This window comes from Carcharhinus amblyrhynchos, chromosome 30 (genome assembly GCF_965287045.1).
Source record: "Carcharhinus amblyrhynchos chromosome 30, sCarAmb.v2.hapA, whole genome shotgun sequence".
Lineage (NCBI taxonomy): Eukaryota > Metazoa > Chordata > Chondrichthyes > Carcharhiniformes > Carcharhinidae > Carcharhinus > Carcharhinus amblyrhynchos.
The window spans coordinates 32,401,243-32,426,015 of NC_137353.1; the positions used below are offsets into that span (position 1 = coordinate 32,401,243).

General features: G+C 43.7%; 1 protein-coding gene across 2 annotated transcripts; it reads right to left on the minus strand.

Annotated features, from left to right (window-relative positions):
* Window positions 1–1,872: 1,872 nt before the first annotated feature.
* On the minus strand, window positions 1,873–24,352 carry dffb (DNA fragmentation factor, beta polypeptide (caspase-activated DNase)). 2 transcript variants are annotated; one of them, XM_080215215.1, is made up of 7 exons: window positions 23,616–24,352; window positions 17,944–18,033; window positions 15,768–15,959; window positions 14,050–14,129; window positions 12,501–12,671; window positions 6,525–6,625; window positions 1,873–3,982 (listed from the first exon to the last, which is right to left on the minus strand). In XM_080215215.1, the coding sequence occupies exons 1-7, from the start codon at window positions 23,629–23,631 to the stop codon at window positions 3,763–3,765; spliced, it is 870 nt and encodes a 289-aa protein (XP_080071341.1). In that variant the 5' UTR covers window positions 23,632–24,352; the 3' UTR covers window positions 1,873–3,762. The 2 variants fall into 2 exon arrangements, with proteins under 2 accessions (XP_080071341.1, XP_080071340.1); XM_080215214.1 differs by having other exon boundaries at window positions 17,944–18,070.
* Window positions 24,353–24,773: the final 421 nt, after the last annotated feature.

Here is a 24,773-nt window from a genome sequence, read left to right on the forward strand (position 1 = left end):
ATGTCTGGAACTATTGTAAAGTTTATGTATTTTATCACAAGTAGACTTACACTAACACTGCAATGAAGTTACAGTGAAAAATCCCCTAATCGCCACACAGCGGTATCTGTTTGGGTACACAGAGAGAGAATGTAGCATAGCCAATCCACCTAACATGCACATTTTTGGACTGTGGGAGGGAACTGGAGCACCCAGAGGAAACTCACGCAAACACAGACAGAACGTGCGAACTGCGCACATGACCAAAACGCCAATGACCGAGTTCAATTCCCACCCTGGGTCACTGTCACTGTCGGTGTGGAGTTCGTATGTTCTCCCCTTGTCTGCGTGGGTTTCCTCCAGTGTTCTGGTTTCCTCGCAGTCCAAAGATGTGCAGGTTAGGGGGATTGGCCATGCTAAATTGCCCCTTAGCGTCAGGGAGACTAGTTATGGTAAATGCATGGGGATAGGGTTTGGGTGGGATTGTAGTTGGTGCAGACTCAATGGGTTGAATGGCCTTCTGCACTGTATGATTCTATGCTCCTATCCTGTTCCTCAATCATCTCTATTCCAAATGGGTTTTGTAGTGTTGCTATATATAGTCACATATTATGGCAGTGAGGATTACAGATACCAATCAAATAAACAACATACAAAATACTTTTAAAATATTCATTTAATCCAACTCAGTATGTTCAGTATGACAGCAGCAGTCTAAGAACTTGAGCAGATCAATTCTGTAGCAAAAAGGTAAAATCCATTGATTGGTTTGAAGCTTCAATTTTTTTTCACCACATAGAGAATTGTCTTTTATATTTCCAAATGTCCGTAACTGTTGTAACATTTCAGAACCTGGCTGTTTGTTGAAAATTAAATGTGAATCTTTCTGTAATTGTAACGGAGATGGTTGGGAAAAAGTAAGATCTGAGGTCACGTATCAACTGACTCAAGAATAGCTTCTTCCCTGCTGCCATTAGACTTTCGATACCTCATATTAAGTTGATCTTTCTCTACGCCCTAGCTATGACTGTAACACTACAGTCTGCACCCTCTCCTCTATGAATAGCATGCTTTGCCTGTATAGCGCGCAAGAAACAATATTTTTCACTATACTAATATACACGTGACAATAATAAATCAAACCAAAGTCAGCATTAGAAATCACATGATTCAAAAGCATATAAAGTTACAAAGGAGTGGCACAGTGGTTTAGCACTGCTGCCTCACAGCACCAGGCACCCGGGTTCGATTCCCAGCTTTGGTCACAGTCTGTGGGCCGAATGGCCTTCTTCTACACTGTAAGGAATCTATGAAACCCAGACTCAAATTCATATTGATCATTACACATGTCAGACATGTGTTTGTACCGTCAAGTGTGAGATTATGTAGCACGATAAGAAAAATCACAATATCAAGAACACAAGAATAATCAAAAAAACAATTCCCCAGACACAAGAATGGTCAAAGACCATCAACAGGGGATTTGGACAAGTTTGCGACATTATTTTCTGTATTAAAAGTGATACTTTCCTCAACAGAATTAAACAACTACATTTATAGAAAAATAGATAATAATTATAGGACATAACTGTGGCTCAGTCAACAGATGCATCATCAATTATTGTACAGTAATGCAAACTTTACTTGGTTCGATCTTCTGTATGGAATGAATTCATTGTGGTTAAATAGCAGGATGGTAATAAGTGCCTTCACCACCACAAACCCCAGGAAGGAAAAGATCAAACATTTATAGTCCCTGATAGCCTCTGATTGCTATCAATTCCAGCAATTCGGAATGGAAATTCTGTCAGAACACGTGGTTTTAGTAAATTCACACCAAGGCACCGAGTGAGTTCTCACAAACCATCCACCCACCCACCCCCCCCGCCCCACTCAATTTCACCCTTCAGGTCAGTTACAGGGCATTTTACCAGAAATTCGTGTGCAAAGCCATTGAGGGAAAGTGAGGAATGCACAAGATGGGACCTCTGTGAATCAGCAGACTCCCTCTCAAGGCACATGGGTAGAGTGGCCATTTGGGTGAGGTTTGTCATGGATACTGCAACCCAGCATGACCAAGTGCATTTGTAATACTGGACAAGGCATGTTTTTAAAATTCATTGTTGGGACTTGATTGTGGCTGGCAAGGTGAACATTTATTGCTCACTCAAGACCACTGGAGAAAGGTAAAAGGCAAACATATAAAGGCCAGACTTGGGCAAGGATGGACAATTTCCTTGCCGAGTATTAGTGAAGTAGCCGGGGTTTTAACGACAATTCGATAACTACATTCAAATTCCCAAACTGGCAATGATAAGCGTTTGAACTCACCTTTGGGCTACTGGTCCACTACCATGAAATTGTGTCACAATTATAAACTTTTCACATCGTCTTGTGAACAATCCCAGACACTAAAAACAATGCGAGTATTTTAGAAACTGGAGATCAAATAGGATCAAATGAGAAGTCAAAGTGGAATGTTCTCATTTACACATTTTGGTCCTGAACTATTTGGCCTCATTTTGGGTTTACAGCACAAATAAAAATGTCAGTTGGCCAAATCGGACTTTCCAATGGTACAAACAATAACATAATTGTGAGGGGACAACTGGTTAAATATTGGCCCAGATTTTCACTACGGAGGAAGAGCTTCCCCGTTGTGGCAAAAATCCCAGAAGTGGCTGGAAATTCTAAGTCACATCATCAAAAATGGCATTTCCTATTTTCACCGAGGCACAACTGGAGTCAGGCTGGGTTCACACACACGCACAGTTCATAACACAGCTGGCCATTTAAATCATCAGCTTCTTCCACCAAAGTGGGATTTTGGTAGGTCAGGTGGGTGAAACCCAATGTGTGCAAATTACACCAGGTAAGAGCATGTCTGAACTTGGATTAGTTCGGACAGCCAGGGTATCCCGTAGGATAGGGTCCCTGAACACCTTTTGGAGGTAAGGTAGCTTTTTGGAGAGGTAAGAATCCCTTTGGGATTGTTAAAAGTAAACAAGTATAAAAAGTGCATTAACTCATTGGAACTGTCAAAGTTGTAAAATCACTGTCATAGGATACTGGGTAATTTGGCCTGATGGAGGCAAATTGTCAAATGTAAAGAGCCATGGGAAGCAGGAGGCATGGGGGCGTGAGAGGCCATGGGAGTGGGTGGAGGGGCATGGGTTGGCATGGTGGTATAAGGGAGTAGGTAGGGGGGCATAAGTTATCACAGAGGGACCAGGGAGGTGGTTGGGTCCATGGGTTATAATTGGGAGTATGATGATCCATGGGGGCTGGGTAGAGGGGCATGGATTGGGAAGGGAGCATGAAGAGATCATGGAGTGGTTGAGGCATGTGGTGGCATTAATTGGCATGGGGGCACCATGCAGAGTGTGTGGGGACTGCCATATAAGGTTAGGGACTGAGATGTAAGGCCGGGAGGGCTGTTCTTCTATTTTGAACTTTTAAAAGATACCTTAAACAAAGTGCGGGAGCATGCCTTCTGCCCAGCCCACCCCTGCACCCAGCAGCCTCTGCACTCGTTCCATAAGCACAGGCCCAACCTCTAATCCAGTCACCTACCCAACAAACACCCCCATCGCCAGAACAAAATTCTGCTTTGCAGGCAGCCATTTTTAAAGTCCAGGTGGGTAGATTCGGGAATCATCCCGTGCCTGCGCAACAGACACAGGAGCGAAAATCTGAGCCCCAGTATTTATCCCAACACAGTAAACAAAACCCTTCTCAGATAGCACCCAGGAAACTGATAAAGCCTGCTTAACTTAGTACCAGTTACAACATGTTATTCCTCTTTCTTTTCTTTCTTTTACAGGTCGTGGGCGGATCACAGGAAAGTTTGTGCTCAGTTTTCTTGTGACAGACAATGTGAACCAGCTTCAGATTGGCCCAAGTAAACAAGAGGCTGTAGAAATGTTCGACCTTCCTGTCATCAATTTTCCGCTGTTTGACAGTATTGACTATTGTTGGGATAATGGTCCTTTTCTTCTCAATCCTGTGGAGAAAATGTTGAATGAGGGATAGTGAAATAAAACGCAAGGTCCCTGTGTCTTGTTCCAAGTGGAACTTCACAATTACAGTAAAGGATTATTCAGCCAACCAGAGGTTAAAATTAATATGGAACTTCTGAAGCTTCCACTCAACAGAGAGTCCATTTCCAAGCACTGACAGACTGTTGTTGGAGTGAGGAAGGAAGGCACAGTCTGAGAAACACCTCGCCTAATTTCCTGTCCAACGAACATTTATAGCAAGAAACAGGATAAAGTACAAGCCAACTGTGGTGTTAACTCATTGTGACTTCAGTACGATCACGGCAATCAAATAGTGTTTTCTGAAACCAAATTATGCCTGGAGACTTTAGAGACAACTTTAACAAGCTGTTGAAGTCGACTGCGAAACTCATCCACCGACAGCCTGGTGGACATGCCGATCCCCCCAAGATATGACTTTAATCCCCTCCTCGGAGGGTCTCTCGTTAAATATGTGGACCAGACGCTGATGATGTCGTTTGGATCTACTTGCTATTTTAACCAGAGGCCAAGGAAAGGGAACTGTTGTGGATTTTCGGACAGGGGGTGAACTTGGGACAAGAAAAACTATTGTTTTGCAATGGCTTGCCCTGGAGTCTAGGGATAGGACAGCAGCACAGTGGTTAGCACTGCTGCCTCACAGTGTCAGGGACGCGGGTTCGATTCCAGCCTTAGGTGACTGTCTGTGGGGAGTGTACATGTTCTGTGTGGGTTTCCTCTGGGTACTCCAGTTTCCTCCAACAATCCAAAGATATGCGGTTTAGGTGGATTGGCCATGTTAAATTGCCGGCTCGTGTCAGGGAGATTAGCACCAATGAATACATGGGGTTACAGGGATAGAGCCTGGGAGGGACTTTGTTGGTGCAGTCTTGATGGGCCCAATGGTGTCCTTCTGCACTTGGGGATTCTATGATTCTGTGCTGTGGCTGCTTTAATTTCCATTACCTTGGGCAGCATCGCTTGACTGTGAGGGTGGGCTGGCCTTGTGCTGCCTAAGCCATGGTGGCTGTTCTCCAAGCCCACTTAAATCAGGTCTAGCAAAGGGGGCTTCTAAATCACACCATTGAGAAGCACTTCCCAACTGCTCTGCACAGTAACTTGTCAAAATTGTTCGCAAACACATTGTTGTAAAATCTTAAAAACTTTCAAGAAAATGTTTCATTCAAAAGTGAATGATTTGATAGATGGAAAATTTATGAATGATAGTGAAGATTCCAAGCATCGGAACGACTGTGTTTCGTAAAACTGCTCATTCATACAAGAGATAATAGATGAAAGAAACAGTAGGAAGTCTCACAACACCAGATGAAAGTCCAACAGGTTTATCTGGAATCCTTCTGGATATGAGCTTTTGGAGCGTTGCTCTGGGTGACTCACCTGATAAAGCAGCAAACGCTCCAAAAGCTCCGATTCCAAATAAACCTATTGGACTTTAACCTGGTGTTGTGAGACTACTTATTGTGCCTACTCCAGTTGTCCACATCAGGTAAAAGAAAGACAGCACGTAGTGAGAGAATTAATGCTAAGAGTGAACAAGGGTAAAAAAGAGTGAACGAGGGAAGAGTGAACAAGGGAAAAAAAGAGTGAACGAGGGAAAAAAAGAGTGAACGGGGACAAAAAGAGTGAACGGGGGCAAAAAGAGTGAACGGGGGCAAAAAGAGTGAACGGGGGCAAAAAGAGTGAACGGGGGAAAAAAGAGTGAACGGGGGAAAAAAGAGTGAACGGGGGAAAAAAGAGTGAACGAGGGAAAAAAGTGAACGAGGAGAAAAAAGTGAACGAGGGAAAAAAGAGTGAATGAGGGAAAAAAGAGTGAACGAGGGAAAAAAGAGTGAACGAGGGAAAAAAAGTGAACAAGGGAAAAAGTGGAGTAGATATTCATTCCCTTTTTACAAATAATCAGAAAACAAAAATACAAAAAAAGGATCATTTTAGAATCAAATTCCACAAATAGCTTTTAACTCCTACATCAAATCTGAACATTAAAACTCAAAACATTTCTGTGAAAATTAGGCAAACCCTTTTGAACTGAGAGGCACAAACAACAGCCTCAAATTTTGCAGAGAACCACAATTCATTCTGGGGTGGCACGGTGGCACAGTGGTTAGCACTGCTGCCTCACAGCGTCAGGGACTCAGGTTCAATTCTAGCCTTGGGTTACTGTCTGTGTGGAGTTTGAATGTTCTCCCCGTGTCAGCGTGGGTTTCCTCCAGTTGCTGAGGTTTCCTCCCACAGTCCAAAGATGTGCAGGTTAGGTGGATTGGCCATGCTAAAATTGACCCTTGATGTCCAAAGATATGCAGTTTAAGGGGACTAGCCATGGTAAATGTGTGCGGTTACAGGGATAGGACCTGGGTAAGACACTCTTTCAGAGGGTTGATGCTGATTTGATGGGCTGAATGGCCTGTGCTGCACTGTAGGGATTCTATGACCTTAGGTTCTCAAACTTCAAAAGTTATGGCTGAAAGTGCATCATAGATGTACACAAAATATGCACAGATCTCCACCTACACATGATCCAGGTTCCAAGTGCTAAAGACAATTCTCTTTTCTCTGCTACCATATGGGTTGATGGAATGGATGAAGCTGCAGCTGTCCTCATCAAAAGCCCCCTGAAAATACAGAGATTCAACTGTTAAATTCCAAGTTGACAGCCTGTTTAGTCTTGAATGAAGATTTGTTTGAAACTGTTGCTTAAACATTAAGGGATTGTGAATATTTTGTGCTGGAGGTGAGAGCTGGCTCTGAAACCCCCTGAACCAGCTCAGCCCAGGCTAAGATGAACCATTGCAGTTCTCCAGAATTGCTTCCTGAACCTGTCAGTGCATTCGGAGGAATGGAGAAATTCGAATTTGGGTATCTGCTGGGGCTGAGACGGCAGTACACTTGCCTCTCAGTTCGAAGGCTGTGTATCCAAGTCCCACTCCAGTCCAAACTCTCGGCTGACATACTGCAGCATTGTCTGAGGTGACATCTTTCAGATGAGACTTTGAACCAAGACCCAATCTGTAACCTCAGGTGGATGTAGGTCACCACCAATAAGAGACACTAACAACCATCCTTTGATATTCAATGGTATAATCATCACTGAATCCCCCACTGTCAACATCCTTGAGGTTATCATTGACCAGAAACTCAACTGGACTCACCACATAAACACAGTGGCGACAAGAACTGATCAGAGGCTCGGAATACTGCAGTGAATAACTCACGTTCTGACTCCCCAAAGCCTATCCACCATCTACAAAACATAAGTCAGGAATGTGATGGAATATTCCCCACTTGCCTGGGTGGGCGCAGCTCCAACAACACTCAAGAAGCTTGACACCATCCAGGACAAAGCAGCCCGCTTAATTGGCACCACATCTACAAACATCCACTCCCTCCACCACTGAAGCTTAGCAGCAGCCATGTGTACCATCTACAAGATGCACTGCAGCAATTCACCAAAGATCCTTAGACAGCACCTTCCAAACCAACAACTACTTCCATCTAGAAGGACAAGGGCAACAGATAAATGGGAACATCACCATCTGCAAGTTCCCCTCCAAACCACTCACCTGGAAATATATTGCCATTCCTTTGCAGTTGCTGGGTGAAAATCCTGTAATTTCCTCCCAAATGGCATTGTGGGTCAACCACAGCACATGGACTGCAGTGATTCAAGCAGGCAGCTCACCACCACCTTCTTATGGGCAACTAAGGATGGGCAATAAATGCTGGCCAGCCAGCGACACTCATGAGCCATAATGAATAATTAAAAAATGGTGGATGTAGATGAATCCGTTACACGGTTTCAAAGATGAGCTGGGGAGATTTCCACTGTGTTCCCTCCACCAAAATCAAATTATCTGGTCAATATCACAATGACTGCAGCACCAATTAGCTCAGTTGGCTAGGCAGTTAGCATGTGGATCTGATTTAACACCAATAAGACAATCTCCATTCCAGCTGAGGCAAGTGGCGGAAGACTGTGCAGGAACAAAAGTATTTTGGGGTTTGTATACACAAATTAATAAAAGCACATGTACAAAAAGCATCCAGCTTAGAATTTAGAAGTGAGTTGAGAAGCAATGAGAGGTGCTCTCATCGAAATGTACAAAATTCATGGGGGTGACAGAGGGGAGAGAGTGGGAGGGGGCTTGACATCCTAGGTACAGAGGCTGCTCTTGCTGGTTGCAGAGTCTAGGACGAGGGATCAAAGCCTCAGGACGAGGGATCAGCCATTTTGAACTGATGTGAGGCGAGATCTCTTGCCTCAGAGGGATGTGGATCTTTGGACTTTCCGACCTGGAGGGGCAGTGGGTGGTTAGTCAAAGAGTACATGCAACAGATAGATAAACTATTGGGCATGAAGGGAATTTAGGGAGAATTTAGACACCATGGGAAAGTGGAATTGATGTAAATGTTCAGCCGTGATAATGTTGAATGGAAGAGTAGACCCAAGGGCCTTTCTACATCTTATGTGAATGCTAAGTAACCAAAATGGAATGGCATTGTGAAGTCTATCAAAGTGGGAAGATATGTGGGTCGAAACCTTCATTAGAAATTATTTTGGTGAAAGGGTATTTTCTATCCTGTAGCATCCTAAACTTTCTAATTCATATACAGTGGTAAGTTGGAATGCATTGAGTTGTTGGAAGTCTGAATCTGCCTTTTGCCGCAGGCGTGAAGTATGTTATGAAAGAACTCAAATTGTAACATTTTTGACTTCTTATGGATAACTGCATATTTTTTACAATGTTACTTTGTAGCAGCATTAGGGAATTCTTTCTGTCATGAATTTTGCTTGCAAATTGCATTTTACTTATGTTGGTTTGACTGATTTGATTTCACTTATTGTTGTCACGTGTATTAGGATATAGTGAAAGTATTGTTTCTTGCGTGCTACAAAGACAAAACATGCTGTTCATAGCGTATGTAAGGGAGAAGGAGAGGGTGCAGAATATAATGTTACAATCATAGCTTGGGTGAAGAGGTTGGAATGAATTATAGTCCTATTTTTAACTTAGCAAAACTTTTAATGTATAGACCATAAATTCTCCACCAGTGTACCTGAACAGGCATTGATGTATGGCGACTAGAGAATGTTCACAGTAACTTCATTAAAGTGTTGATGCAAGCCTACTTGTAACACTAATAAATAAACTTTAAAACTTTAAACTTTATAGTACCCAAGATAACTTTTTTATACGTGTTGGCCTTTTGGCTAAGGTCGAGCATCAGATTGAGCCCAAGATGGGGTCAATGCCTTATCTTGTTAACTTGGATCTTGTTTGTCCTCCTTGTGGGGACTGTGAATTGGATTCAATTAGAATTTGAATTTGGTTTTTAGGAGCAAGCAAGGAATGGATTTGGGTTTGCCCGGTCTGCTCTGAGCACTGGTTTTTGTAACTTTATGAATGGAGTAAAAAAAAATTCTTACACGTATTACAGAATGGTTATGCAGATACACGCTGAAGCACTTATCAGTCTTCCGTTTAGGAATAGTTCATCACAGGATGGGTTGCAACCCAGGGGTAGTTTTGAGAGATAATGGGTGCTCTCCCAAAACTGATCAATGAGTAGCCAATTGAGTGAAGTCAAAATTGATATGGGAATTGGAAAGGAAATCTGAAGTAACTGCACAAAACAAATGACACTAGACATAGAAATGCCATATATTGCAGGGAGCAGTAGCCATCCTAGCATCAGGCAACGGGCGGCACGGTAGCACAGTGGTTAGCACTGCTGCTTCACAGCTCCAGGAACCTGGGTTCGATTCCTGGCTCGGGTCACTGTCTGTGTGGAGTCTGCACATTCTCCTCCTGTCTGCATGGGTTTTCTCTGGGTGCTCCAGTTTCCTCCCACAGCCCAAAGATGTGCGGGTTAGGTTGATTGGCCACGCTAAAAAAAATTGCCCCTTAGTGTCCTGAGATGCGTGGATTAGTGGGTAAAATATGTAAGGATAGGGCCTGGGTGGGATTGTGTTCAGTGCAGATTCGATGGGCCAAAGGGCCTCTTTCTGCACTGTAGGGTTCTATGATTTTATGATATGGCGTCTGTTAGACCTGCTGAGATGTAGTTCAGATACATATTAGCCTTGATTTAATTGAATGATGGAACAAGTTTAAGGGGCTGAATACCCTATTCCTGTTGCTAGGTTACAAAAGGGTTTAACCAAGAAAATTTAGATCAGAGTAGCCCATGAAGTTTGGGGTGACCTGTTGGTGACAGGTGTAATTTTTTAGCAGGACAAGGGCAAAACTCCCAGGAAATTCAGAGCTGGGAGCTCTTAAGAGCGAATCACCAAATTAGTTTGAGGACATTTGTGTAATCAATTTAAGATTAGACTACTTTCAAATGCCTTGCAAAAGCAAAAGCAGAGGTGGGTGGACCAAAGGCGAACACCTGCTTATGTCACTTGAAAGAGCATTCAATTTATCTTGTGGCATTTTTGATCTTCAAAATTTATAGTTCTGTGCTTTTAAGTATTTTGATATCTGGCATGCTACAGGATAGGGGATTTGAATATTTTGCTTTTGGCACGAACAGGCAGAAGAGAACTGTCAATTCACTAAATTGTAAGAAGTCTGACAACACCAGGTTAAAGTCCAACAAGTTATTTGATAGTAAACTCACAAGCTTTCAGGGTTTGCCCCTTCGTCAGGTGAGTACTGATTAGAATTCTTCTGTAAACTGTGTGTGCCTTTATATGCTCTGTTTGAGACCAGAACTCTCCACTCACCTGACGAAGGGGCAAATGCTGAAAGCTTGTGGGTTTACTATCAAATAAACTTGTTGGACTTTAACCTGGTGTTGTGAAACTTCTTACTGTGTTTACCCCAGTCCAACACCTGCATCTCCACATCAGTTCACTATATGACAGACTCAGCAAGTGATAGTGATAGTATCAAAACTGAACAATAGGCCGTCATCATTCAGTTCCACCTTGCAGACTCTACACTGAATTTCAGACCGTAATCTTTGCTCCCATTTTTGTTTCGACACGGTAGCACAGTGGTTAGCACTGCTGCCTCACAGCTCTAGGGACCTGGGTTCGATTCCTGGCTTGTGTGGAGTTTGCACATTCTACTCGTGTCTGCGTGGGTTTCCTCTGGGTACTCCGGCTTCCTCCCGCAGTCCAAAGATGTGCGGGTTAGGTTGATTGGCCATGCTAAACTGCCCCTCAGTGTCCCAGGATGCATAGGTTAGAGGGATTAGCGGGGTAAATATATGGGGTTGTGGGATAGGGCCTGGATGGGTTTGTTGTTGGTGCAGCCTCAATAGGCCAAATGGCCTTCTTCTACACTGTAGGGATTCTATGATTCATTTGCAGTTTTTCAGTCTAATTCTATTTGTTCTCTTCATTTTGCAATCAGCTGGTAGCTGTTTACCTTTCTGCCATTCACAACTCCTCCAGACACATTGGCCAGAACTTTACCATCCGGCCTGCCACGGAATCAGGGCAGGCGAGGGGTGGATCTGTTGACCTCAGGCAGCATTTTACGGTTTCGGGACAAGCAAGGCCATGAAATCCCACCCATTATTTGTTCCATTATCTGTCCCATTACCACACCCATTGGCTTAACATCATTTCATCTCTCCTTTTTTTCCTGTCCTATCACACTCTACACCCTAGCTATGACTGTTACACTATATTCTGCACTCTTTCCTTCTCTGTGAACAGTATGCTTTGTCTGTATAGCACGCAAGAAACAATATTTTTCATTGCATGTTAATACATGTGACAATAGTAAATCAAATCAAACAGACCAACCCCCTTGGTTCTTTTCTCACCTTCCTCCATTCCACTTGCTTTAAACTTACGATATTTATAACTTTTCCCAGTTCAGAGGAAGGGTTGCCTGTAGCATTAACACAGTTTCCCTCTTGACAGGTGCTGCCTGAGGTGCTGAGTATTTCCAATTTTCTTTTATATTTCAGATTTCCAGCATAAGACCAAAAGAAATAGGAATAGGACATGGCCATTCAGCCCTTTGAGCCTATTCTGCTATTCAATAGGATCATGGCTGAGACTGCATTCCTCATATCTACTTTCCTGTCCTTTCCCTGTAACCCTTATTTCCCCTCGTGATCAAAAATCTATCCATCTCAACCTGAAATATGCACAAGGACTCTTCCACCACAGCTCTCTGTGGCAGGGAGTTCCAAAGACTCTCAAACCCGCTGAGAGAAGAAATTCCTCCTCATCTTAGTCTTAAATTGGTGCCCTTTTATTCTGAGGCTCTGCCCTCTGGTCCAAGACTCTTCCATGAGAGGAAACATCCTCCCAGCATTTACCCTGTCGAGCCCCTTAGCAATCCTATATGTTTCAACGAGATAGTGCCCTCTGTATTTCGCCTTTGCATCGATAATGGAGTTGTTGATTAAATCTCGATGAATTTAGCCTACAATGGATCCAGATATTAAACAAGAAAAACCCCAGGCTCCAGGACAAGATTATTACCAAGAGGAAATGTCATCTGATTGTCAACCAACACTTGCCTGGCAGGTAAACCATCCTTGGGGAGTGCAGAGTCGTTTGTTGTCATTTTCTCTTCTGTCAAAGTAACATCCATTGCACTTATTTTGTTGAAGGTGCCTCTCTACATTTTTTACAAATAGACAGTAATTTATCTTGATGTCCCCTTCGAGTTTGTCAGCATGGTTCTTCACCTGTGGATGGAAAAACAAACATGTTCTTGTACCTTCAAAAGCCAAATGTGTTCTAGTTAGTGAATCAGTCCCAGGGACTGTGAAACAAATGAGCTTTCACCAAGGGTAGGGGGGAGACATATGAATGGGAATATATTATCTTAATCACTCCACAGCACGGTGGCATAATGGTTAACACTGCTGCCTCACAGCGTCAGGGACCCGGGTTCGATTCTGACATTGGGTGCTGTGTGGAGACTGCACATTCTCCCCATGTCTGCATGGGTTTCCTCCAGGTGCTCCAGTTTCCTCCCACAGTCCAAAGATGTGTGGGTTAGGTTCATTGGCCATGCTAAGTTGCCCCTTGGTGTCCTGAGATCTATAAGTTAGCGGGGTAAATACGTGGGGTTACGGGGATAGGGTCTGGGTAGGATTGTAGCCGGTATAGGCTCGATGGGCTGAATGGCCTCCTTCTTCACTGTAGGGATTCTATGATTAGAGGCCCTGCTTTCAATTGCTTAAGCCGAAAGCTCTGGAAGTTCCTCCCTGCAAGCTCTCCAACTTTCTCTCCCCCATTTTATAAAACCTATTGTATTGACTAAAGATGTGTTGGTTAGGTTGACTGGCCATGTTACATTGCCCCTAAGTGTAGGAAGATTGGTGGGGAATATGCCTGGGTTACGGGGATGGGGCCTGGGTGGGATTGTAGTTGGTGCAGGCTTGATGGGCCGTATGGCCTACTTCTGCACTGTAGAGATTCTATGACTAAAGTCATGGTCATCAGCTCACATATCTTCTTACATTTGTTTGAGAATGTTCCTGGGTCACTTCCATGGGATGGTTTACTATGTTAAGGGTGCCATATAAATGCTCATAGTTGTTGAAAGCATTTCCACAGAAGAATGCAACGTTTGTGACCTTGTGTGGATCCACCAGTGTGTAGGTCCCATGATCAGCTGACAAAGTACCACCTCTTGAAGAAATGTGACATGCGCAGACCTCATTTTTGAAGAAAAATTAATTAAAATCAATCTTGCTCTGAAATCCCCCACCGCCCACCTCTTGTGTATTTGCAGTGCTGTATCTTAACAAACCTGATTCTGCTAATAGTCTACACACAAACCGGGGGAAACTGTAAGGATGGCGGTAGGGTAGAATTTTGAAATGATCACATTTAACAACAATAACTGGAACTCTCTGACCTCGCCTATGGTTTTCCAGTCCTGCTGCTGTGAAGGGAGATTTGGCCGAGGGCCAAATTCTCCGTTCTCGCTGGCAGCAGTGGCGGGGTGTGCGAGACCAGAGAATCCTGGCCAATATCTGCAAACGGCAGATTAGGCAAAGCAAAAGGTTCGTGCAGAAAATTCCATCTGAAGTTTAAATCATTCCCATTCCATACCTCTGTAAGGTAGCTCCTCATTCTTCTCTGACAGCTGAAATTCATATAATCAGATTTGGTTTTGAATCTCGAGTTCAGACCTGCAATGCAACAGATCCCATCGTTAGCGCTTGTAATTTATGATAACAGATTTAAACCACTTTGAACTGAACTCGCAAAAGGGTTCAGTTCAATGAAACTGTCTGTTTCATTGTCTCCTGGCTGGATCACTATGACAACACCAGATTTAAGTCCAACCGGTTTATTTGATAGTAATCCCACAAGTTTTCGGAAACAGTGTTCCTTTGTCAGGTGTGTGAAAGGTTCTGATCAGAGAAAGGCATATAAAGACACACACAGTTTACAGAATACTGATTAGAATGCTGATTAGTAATCAGTATTCTCTAAACTGTGTGTGTCTTCGTATGCCTTTCTCTGATCAGAACCTTTCACACACCTGACGAAGGAACACTGTTTCCAAAAGCTTGTGGGATTACTATCAAATAAACCGGTTGGACTTTAAGCTGGTGTTGTGAGACTTCTTACTGTGTTTACCCCAGTCCAATGCCGGCACCTCTACATCTGGGTCACTCTGAAGCACAGATACTGTAGGCCAGCAGTTAGTTACTTTGTACCTCCTGATTATGTGAAGTTACAGGTTCTACAACCAACCCAAAATGCTGCCTTTTCTCTCCATCTTGAACGATTCTTCTCCCCCCTCACATTGGCCTGGATTTTCATGAGATTGACTTGGGAATGGCAGGACGTTCTCGATTCTGAGTTTCCTGATCCCATTCCCGGACTGTGAGATTTTTGGGACTTCCTTTAACGGGTGCAGACTACTTCCTGTCAGAAGCCTGCATCCGGCACTCAAACTCCCCACTGCGGAGGTAGGTGTCTCCTACTCCTCCACAATTTTCATGGTGGCAGGGCAGTTTTTTAAGGAGTCATGGTTCCCGTCCCCTTAGAAGAGTCATGAACCTCAATATGCATGCGGGATTTTTTTAAATATCAAGGTACCCATTGAACTCTACCCCCATTGTAAGTTGGCATCTTTAGGAAAGAATGGAAGAATATTGTTGGGGAAGCTGAGGCATGGATTGTGATTGGGAAAATTGTGTATGGTCAGTGAAAGGAATTCGATAAATGGGCTGAATTATAGATAGACTCCTGCAATGCAGAAGGAGGCCAGTTGGCCCATCAAGTCTGCACTGACCACAATCCCACCCTGGCTCTATCCCCTTGACTACACGTATTTACCCTACAAGTTCCATTGACACTAGGGGGTAATTTAGCATGACCAACCAACCTAACCCACACATCTTTGGAGTGTGGGGGGGGGAACCAGAGCACCCGGAGGAAACCCACGCAGACGTGGAGAGAATGTGCAATTTCCACGCAGACAGTGACTCGAGGCCGGAATTGAACCCAGGTCCCTAGTGCTGTGAGGCAGCAGTGCTAACTACTGTGTCGCCCCGAATGGTAATGTCTCACTTCACTTGAATACAACTCCATCTCTTGTACACGGTGGGTGGGATTTTCCAGACATTCCCGCCGGCAGCAAGCCCCCACCACGGGATCCATACTGACAGCGACAGGACTGGGAGATTCTGCCACTGGTCAATGGCAGGCCCCCTCTGCCGCCTCCGCAAGGCATGCCATGATGTGCGCGGAAAATCCCATGTGGTGTTACTGAACAACCAAGTCCGAAATTACTGCCAACACCAATTGCAACTCACCTTCAAACCATTTCTGGTCGTCCTCACGACGTTCAGCTGTAATATTTTCGACAGCATCTTCAACAAAATACTGCAGCAACTTCCTCTTCCTGGGTTTTATTTCTTCAGAGAGCAAGTTGCTTGCAGCCGTAATTAATTCGTCATTGCAGTTATCGTACTCCTGCAATATTTTATTTAAGCAGCACCGAATCTCTGCATAAGTGATAAAGAACAAGGAAAATTACAGCACAGCAACAGGCCCTTCAGCCCTCCAAGCCTGCACCTACCATGCTGCCCAACTGAACTACAACTCTTTACCCTTCCGGGGACCATATCCTCTCCTCTCATTCTTTTCATGCATTTGTCAAGACGCCCCTTAAAAGTCACTAACGCATCTGCTTCCAGTACCTCCCCTGGCAGCGATTTCCAGGCACCCACCACCGTCTGTGTAAAAAAAACTTGCCTCGTACATCTCCTTTAAACCTTGTCCTTCGCACCTTAAACCTGTGCCCCCTAGTAATTGACTCCTCCATTCTGGGAAAAAGCTTTTTACTATCCACTCTGTCCCATGCCTGTCATAATCTTGTAGACTTCTTTCAAGTTGTCTCTCAACCTCTGTCATTCCAATGAGAACAAACCAAGTTTCTTCAACCTCTCTTCATTGTTAATGCCCTCTATGCCAGGCAATATTCTGGTAAATCTTTTCTATGTCCTCTCCAAAGCCTCAACATCCTTCTGGTAGTGTGGCGACCAGAATTGAACACTATATTCCAAGCGCTGCCTAACTAAGGTTCTATAAAGCTGCAACATGACTTGCCAATTTTTAAACTCAATGCCCCAGCCAAGGAAGTCAAACATGCCATATGCCTTCTTGACTACCTTCTCTACCTGCGTTGTCACTTTCAGTAACCTGTGTATCTGTACACCCAGATCCTTCTGCCTATCAATACTCTTAAGGGTTCTGCCATCTCCACCCAAGTCTCTAACTGATCTATTTCTTGCTGTATCCTCTGCTATCTGCAATTCCATCAACTGCAAACTTACTAGTCAAACCAGTTACATTTTCCTCTGAATCATTTACATATGTTACAGCAAAGGTCTCAGCACTACTCTCTGAGGAATGCCACTTATCACAGCCCTTCATTCAGAAAGGCACCCTTCCACTGCTACCCTCTGTCTTCTATGACGGAGCCATTTCTGTATCCAGCTTACCAGCTCACCTCTGTGAGGTAATGCATTTTGGATGGTCTAATACAGATGGGTTATACACAGTAAATCCAACAGGTTTATTTGGTAGTACAAGCTTACGGAGTGTCGCTCCTGAAGACATGCCCCTGAAGAAGGAGCGACACTCCAAAAGCTTGTGCTACCAAATAAACCTGTTGGACTTTAACCTGGTGTTGTGAAACTTCTTACTGTGCCGTCTGAAACACACACATCTTCCTCCAACCAGGATTGCAGATCGCCCTGACTCCAGTCTTCAGGGATTAGTGACTGTACCCCCCACACTCCATTCTCCCACTGTCCCAGCTGTGTGTGGGCATCCTTGCCATTCTTGGGCAGTGCCTCCTTCGCAGGATTCCCCACTCCACAGGGTGTCATAGAATCCCTACAGTGCAGAAGGAGGCCATTCAACCCATCTAGTCTGCACTGACTCTCCGACAGAGCATCTAGCCCCTGATATTTACTCCGCTAATCCCCCTGACCTACGCATCTTGAGACATTAAGGGGCAATTTAGCATGGCCAATCAACCTACCCTGCACATGTTTGGAGTGAGAGAAAAAACTGGAGCACCCAGAGATAACCCATGCAGACAGGCAAGAACGTGCAAACTCCACACAGCTAGTCACCCAAGCCAAGCATTGAACCTGGGTCCCTGGTGCCGTGAGGAACATATCTGTGGGCGGCACAGTGGGTCTGCGTGGGTTTCCTCCCACAGTCCCAAAGATGCGCGGGTTAGGTTGATTGGCCAAGCTAAATTGCCCCTTAATGTCAGCGGGACTAACTAGGGTAAATACATGGAGTTATGGAGATAGGGCCTGGGTAGGATTGTGGCCAGTACAGACACGATGGGCCAAATGACCTCCTTCTAACTGTAGGATTCTGATTCTATGAAAAACAGCAATGATTTCCAGGTTTCCCGAACAAAGCCTCCACTCACAACACCCCCCCCAGTTGAGATCAGGGGGCACTTACCTCCATCCCACTTCTGTCCTTTTTCCAGGATGACGAGCTTGCAGTTATCTTTCAAATACGAGAAATATTCAGCATCAACTTCTGTCCCATCTTCAAATAAACATACACGACACCCTTCACGTGAGAGCTTTCCAAGATAAAATGAATCGTCACCATGAAGTATCAACAAACTATCACCATTTTCATGTCAACATTTTGTACCAGAGACTTTGGTCCAAATTCAGACAAAAATCTACCTTCCTCTCATTTTTTTTCTGAGGAATTTTCCCCTACAGGATTCTTCCTGACTGACTTGCAGCAAATCTCAGAGGGAGAGGTGGAGAGAATCCACGCAGAAGCCATTGAGTAACTCCAGCTGCTTTATTCTGGTTAGTAAAGAGCTTAAATGTTCCAAAGCTTCTTTGAAAAGCTACAGCAAGAAAGGCAATATGGAAGGGGTGGAAGGGGATAGGATGGGTAAGGGTGCAGTGTGGGTAAGATAAGGTAATTGGATAAGGTGGCAAGGCGGCTTGTTTTGGAGGTTGTGGAGTGTCAGGCGGATAAGGTAGGTGAGCTGGATAGGACGGCAGGTGGGTGAATGTATAGATAGGTAAGTTGGGTCAGGATGGGTTGTCAGGGGTTGAGGGGTGAGTCAGGGTGTATTGAGGGAAGTCAGAGATCAGGGGGTAATTGGTGGGGTAATGAGTGGGCAGTCCACGGTTCAGTGTTGGTGAGTGGTAGTGTCAATTGTATAGTTACCCTGGAGTTAGTTTTGTTTTCCTATCTAATATTTCCTGGGTGACTACACGGGTCAGTAAGTTTGAACCATCTCAAGTCATCAACTCTAAGGCCGGAATTTTACCAGCACGCCCATTCCGATTCCAGGGCGGGCAAGGCTCACAGAACGGCATTTTTGGTTGGCATCAGGCGGGATCTTATAAGCCTTGGGCAGGCATTCTGCCATAAGTCACAGCTGGAGACTTTTCGAAATGGTCCCATGGAGCAGGGGAATTGCTTATCGGAAGCTCTGACCATCCAGAGACCGAAAGTTATGGGCCATTATGTTATGAATGAAACCAAATTTTTCACTTTTGGAAGTTACTTTTAAAGGAATGATTGGTGGTCCTTTCACCTTTCCACTTGGGTTTGGATCTAACCTACATAATGGAGTAACTACATCCTTTCTCTCCCAGCTTCAAGTAACTTTTGTCCGGGAACACTCAGCCCAGTTCCCAATGAGTTCAGACACGTGCTGCCCATGATTTGGATCAAATCACCACTGCACTGACAGAATCACTCCGCACAGAGTCATCTTGACAAATACATGAATAGGCAGGGAATCCAGGGATCCGGACCACCTAGAAGCCAAAGGTCTTCAGTAAGAAAAGTGAAATATGTCAGTACAGGCTTGGTGGGCCAAAGGGCCTGTTCCTGAGCTGTACTGTTCTTTGTAATTTTCTCACAGGTAACAAAAACTGGTGTGTGAAATGGGAACACTGACACTGATGCATTTGGGACAGGGGTTTCCTGAGATTGTGTTAGACATATGTCCTCGCCTCTAACCAGATATACAATTAAAACGCAATTATAAGATAGTAACTAGACTGATAGATTCATGGAGGTATAATTTGCCTTATGGAACTTGTCCTATTATGAAGTGATATTGTAGAAAGAAATGCTTTATGTCTTAAAACTGTAATTCAGAATTAAGTTGATCGCATGGCTACATGGATCAGCTTCTCCAAAACAAATCAAGTAATATAACTACATTTGCTAGACAGTTTGCAGTTCCTCATTAGCTATGCTCTTTCCATGAATAGACTGGATGTGTTCAGACTGCTCCATCAAATGACTGACTGACTCCCTGAACGACATGGCTCCTACGACAAAAGTTTCAAATAAAATACATTTCCCGATGGATCTAAACTTTACTCCTGGGTGTTTGTGTTTTTTTTTGAATTGCCGATTTTATGTGACGATCGTATCTATCTGCAATCTACAATACCATGTAAAGCATGAAGCAGGTAAACTCACCTACCCGTAGTTTGCAGCATTCAGCATAACTGCCAGTGTACATGATGTGTGGGTCAAATTTACAGGAAGTGGAAAGAAAGTAATAGAAAAGTTTTTTTGAAAAAAAGAAGCCAATAGAATCAAGGAATGGTTACAGCACAGAATGAGACCATTGCGTCTGTGCTCGCTTTCTGCAAAATTAACACAGCACTGAAATTTTCTGTCTAGGGGCTTATCCAATATCCTTTTGAAATCCATGATTAAATCTGCCTCTCCCACATTCTCAGGCAATGCATTCCAGATCCTATCCACTTGCTGCATGTTTCCTCATGTTCCCATTTATTCCGTTGCTGTTTACCCTAAATTGGCGCCCTCTACTTCTCCCTTCCGTCAATGGGAACAATTTCTCTATATCTATTTTATCCTAGCCCTCGTGATTTTGAACAGTACTTCTGTCTAATCTCCTCTCAACCTTCTGTTCTCTAAGGAGAACAACCTCAGCTTCTCTAATCTAGCCACCTAAGATCCCACATAGATCTCTTCTCATGTCCCTCAAAAGTCTTTATATCCTTTGATTCATTGGTTATTATTTGGTCAGTGCAACAAATTACCACTCAGGAAGTGGTCTTTGACTAAAATTAGAGGCCAACCAAAATACATAAGCATTAAGTGCATTATCCAGCAAGACCACAAAGTCACTGCAAATTCTAATGATTAAGTATAAATAAACTGGGCATAATATCCATACTGTATTACTCACTGTGTATCCAAACACATAAACTTAACTCAGTAAAACTGAATGTCTTCCAACATTCAATTACAAATTGTTTTGTAACCATCAATAAATACTAAATATGGAAATCAGAATAAATCATCTTCATTATGATAGCCTGTGAAGCATATTCAGGTTAATTTTGTTCCTTAATCATTTACAAAATTAAAAAAAGTTTAAAATATATTAATATTAATAATATATTAAATATATTAATATTAAAGAGAACAAGCTCAGAGTTTGTTAAAATGATTGGTCTAGAATTAGAGACTCTTACTCAACAACAGATGGATCACATATGTTAGCATGAGAAATTTAATAAAGGCAACACATCAATTGTAAAATACCAAGGAAAACTGCAGGACAAAATTCAATAATGTGAATCCATGTGAAGTACACAAATTGACACTAAAAATAATCTGTGTAGGTAAAACTGCAGAGCTAAACTGAGATACACAAGAAAGAATATATTGAAATTGTGTTTCAATTACATTCATCAAATATCTATTGTGTTCCTGTGATATGTTACGTTGTATCACTAAGAAATAGCTACCATGTATCCCAAGCTGCTGAACTCTAAACCTACTTAACTCAGCACCTTGTTTACACGTCCATTGTTCGCCCACTGCAAAGTCCCAGTGAAGTCCAATGCAAATTATCTTCCAGTAAAATGCACCACAGCCCTCAAGACTCGAGAACTTCAGACTGTGATCTTCCTCCTCCACCGTAAACCATTATTTGTCTCTTGTTCATAAGGTTGCTACATCTTGTTGTAATCCCTCCCAGCTACAGTTTAACATCTAACACATTTTCCCTCTCTTTAATTCTGATGAAGAGTCAAATGGACTTGAAATGTTAACTCTGTTTCCTCTTCTTACTGCTGCTGCCAAACCTGCTGGGTTTTTTTTTTAACATTCTCTGCTTTTGATACTGAACTCTACGCAGTTTCAAGACCTCTCTCTGTCCCTGTACAGGTAGAATGTACTGAGTAATGTAACATGACAAATTTCCAACTCCTCACAGTGGGTGAGTGCACTTTTTTGATGCAGCAAGCAGCCACGTACATGTTTAAAGAAAGACTTGCATTTGTATAGTGACTCAAGGCTTTGAGTTCCAAAGAGCTTTACGCCACCGGAATATGATTTGAAGTGTGATCACGGTAACGTAAGAAACAGCACAACCAGTTTGCACACAGAAAGATCCCATAAAACAGCAATAAAATAATAGCCAGATAATCTGCCATTGAGATGTCGCATCGGGTGGCATGGTAGCATAGTAGTTAGCACTGCTGCCTCATAGCGCCAGGGACCTGGGTTCGATTCCCGGCTTGGGCCACTGTCTGTATGGAGTTTGCACATTCTCCCTGTGTCTGCGTGGATTTTCTCCGGGTGCTCCGGTTTCCTCCCACAATCTGAAAAATATGCTGGTCAAGTGGATTGGCCTTCCTAAATTCCCACTCAGTGTACCCGAACAGACAATGGAGTGTGGCAACTAGGGGATTTTGATAACAACTTCATTAAAGTGTTAATGTAAGCCTACTTGTGACTAATAAATAAACTTTAATAATCTCAGGAATAAAGGACACTCCCTGCTCTTCTTCAAAATAGTGCCATGGGATTACATCCCTGAGCGGGGTTTCAAATTAAAGATGGCATTTCTGACAGTGTAGCAGTCCCTTAACACCGCAGTCAATATCAGTCGAGATTCTGTGTTCAAGTCTCTGTAACGGAATCATTCAAAATATTACCATTTCCTCATTTCTGATCACCTAAAATGTAAGGGCAACAGACCTCCAGTTCAAAGGACAAGCGCAAATATGCATTTTAAAGATAATTAGATGTAGCATTCACTTTAGGGCATAAGAAATTACAGGTACAATGTGGGGCAGCTTAGCACTGCTGCCTCACAGTGCCAGGGACACAGGTTCAATTCCCAGCTTGGGTCACTGTCTGTACATATTCTCCCTGTGTCTACGTGGGTTTCCTCCACTTTCCTCCCACAGTCCAAAAGAGATGCTTGTTAGGTGTATTGGCTGTGCTAAATTCACCCTCAGTGTACCCGAGTGTGGTGACTCGGAGAATTTCACAGTAACTTCATTGCAGTGTTAATGTAAGCCTACTTGTGACACTATTAATTTTTTTAAAAAAGTAAAGGACAGAATTTGATCAGATACTAATGTTAACCTTACAAAATGTAAGCAGTAATTAAATGCTCAAAATTATACCTAAGAGTAATGTGGGGTGGCACAGTCAGCACTGCAGCCTCACAACACCAGGAACCTGGGTTTGATTCCCGGCTTGGGTCACTGTCTGTACGTTCTCCCCGCGTCTGCATGGGTTTCCTCCGGGTGCTCCGGTTTCCTCCCACAGTCCAAAGATGTGTGAGTTACGTTGATTGGCCATGCTAAATTGACCCCAGTTTTGGGCGGGGGCGGGGCGGATTAGCAGTATAAGTATATGGGGTTACAGGGATAGGATGGGATTGTTGTTTAGTGCAGACTCGCTGGACCGTAGGGGCTTTTATGAAATGCCACCCTACCCCCACCCAAATTCCTGGAAATAACACTTGGGGTGAGAGTGTGAGTCTGGATTCTATGCGGAAGACAAATGCTTAGCACCAAAGTCCAGCCCCACTGTGAATCTACTCGGGGACAAGGTAACCCGGGATAACTGGGGAGGGTTTCGTTTCTGCTGTAAAGAAAATGCAAACACGGGTAATGTGTAAACGACATCTCCTTCTCCGCACACACAAGGCGGATCCACAGCGGTGTAACTGCAATGAAGTTACTGAAATGAATTAACAAATTCTCTCTTTCCGGGTTGCCCCCACAGGTACCGAAGGTTACGTTCGTGAAACTATTGATTAAGCATTCTGCATTCTACACTCTACACAGTGCATTAAACCTCACCCGCAATTTCTGGCATCCTTTGTTCATCAGACTTTTCAGATCGCTGGCTACGATCCCATACTGACTGTCAGAGTTCAAGCTCGTCACTTTAAATTTGGATCCCATGTTCCAAGTTTGTTACAAAGGAAGGCAAGTGCGCGTGCGCAATCCACACCCCCAGAGTTTGACGAGTGACGTGGACGGAGAAGTGATTCTGGAGTCAGTGCAGAGGCAGCCATTGACTAAACATCCAGTTTGTGTCTTTCACTTGTGCACATCTGGTGGTAAATAGGGTTGCTTTATTTTCAATAGAAACAGAAAGTGCTGGAATTGCTAAGCTGTTTGGCCAATTTCCATGGAGAGAGAGTTAACATTTCAGGTCTAATAATTGTCCTGTAAAAGAATCATAGAATCCCTACAGTGCAGAAGGAGGCCATCCAGCCCATCGAGTCTGCACCAACTCTAATACAGAACATGGGGCAACACGGAGGTCACGATGTGGCGATGCTGGCGTTGGACTCGGGTAAACACAGTAAGAAGTCTGACAACACCAGGTTTAAGTCCAACCGATTTATTTGATAGTAAACTCACAAGCTTTTGAGGTTTGCCTCTTTGTCAGGTGAATGGAGAGTTCTGGCCTCAGACAGAGCATATAACAGCACAGACAGTTTACAGATTACTGATTAGAATGTGAATCTTTACACCTAACCTGCTATTCAAGTCTTAAAGTGGCCAACAATGTGAGTGGAAGGAGCACTGATCACAGGTTAAAGAGATGTGTATTGTCTCCAGACAGTACAACAAGTGAGATTTTGCAAACCCAGGCAAGTCATGGGGGTTACAGATAGTGCGACATGAACCCAAGATCCCTGTTGAGACCATCCTCATGTGTGCGGAACTTGGCTATCATTCTCTGCTCAGCAACTCTGTGCTGTCATGTGTCGTGAAGGCCGCCTTGGAGAATGCTTTCCCGAAGGTCAGAGGCCAAATGCCCATGACCACTGAAGTGTTCGCCAACAGGAAGGGAACAGTCTTGCCTGGTGATTGTCGAGCGATGTTCATTTATCTGTTGTCATAGTGTCTGCCACAGTAACATGCAGAGAAATATTGCCATGTAGTGAACAGGTAGTTCTGTTAGCGACTGATTTTACCAGCTCACCCTGCCCATTGATGGGTGGA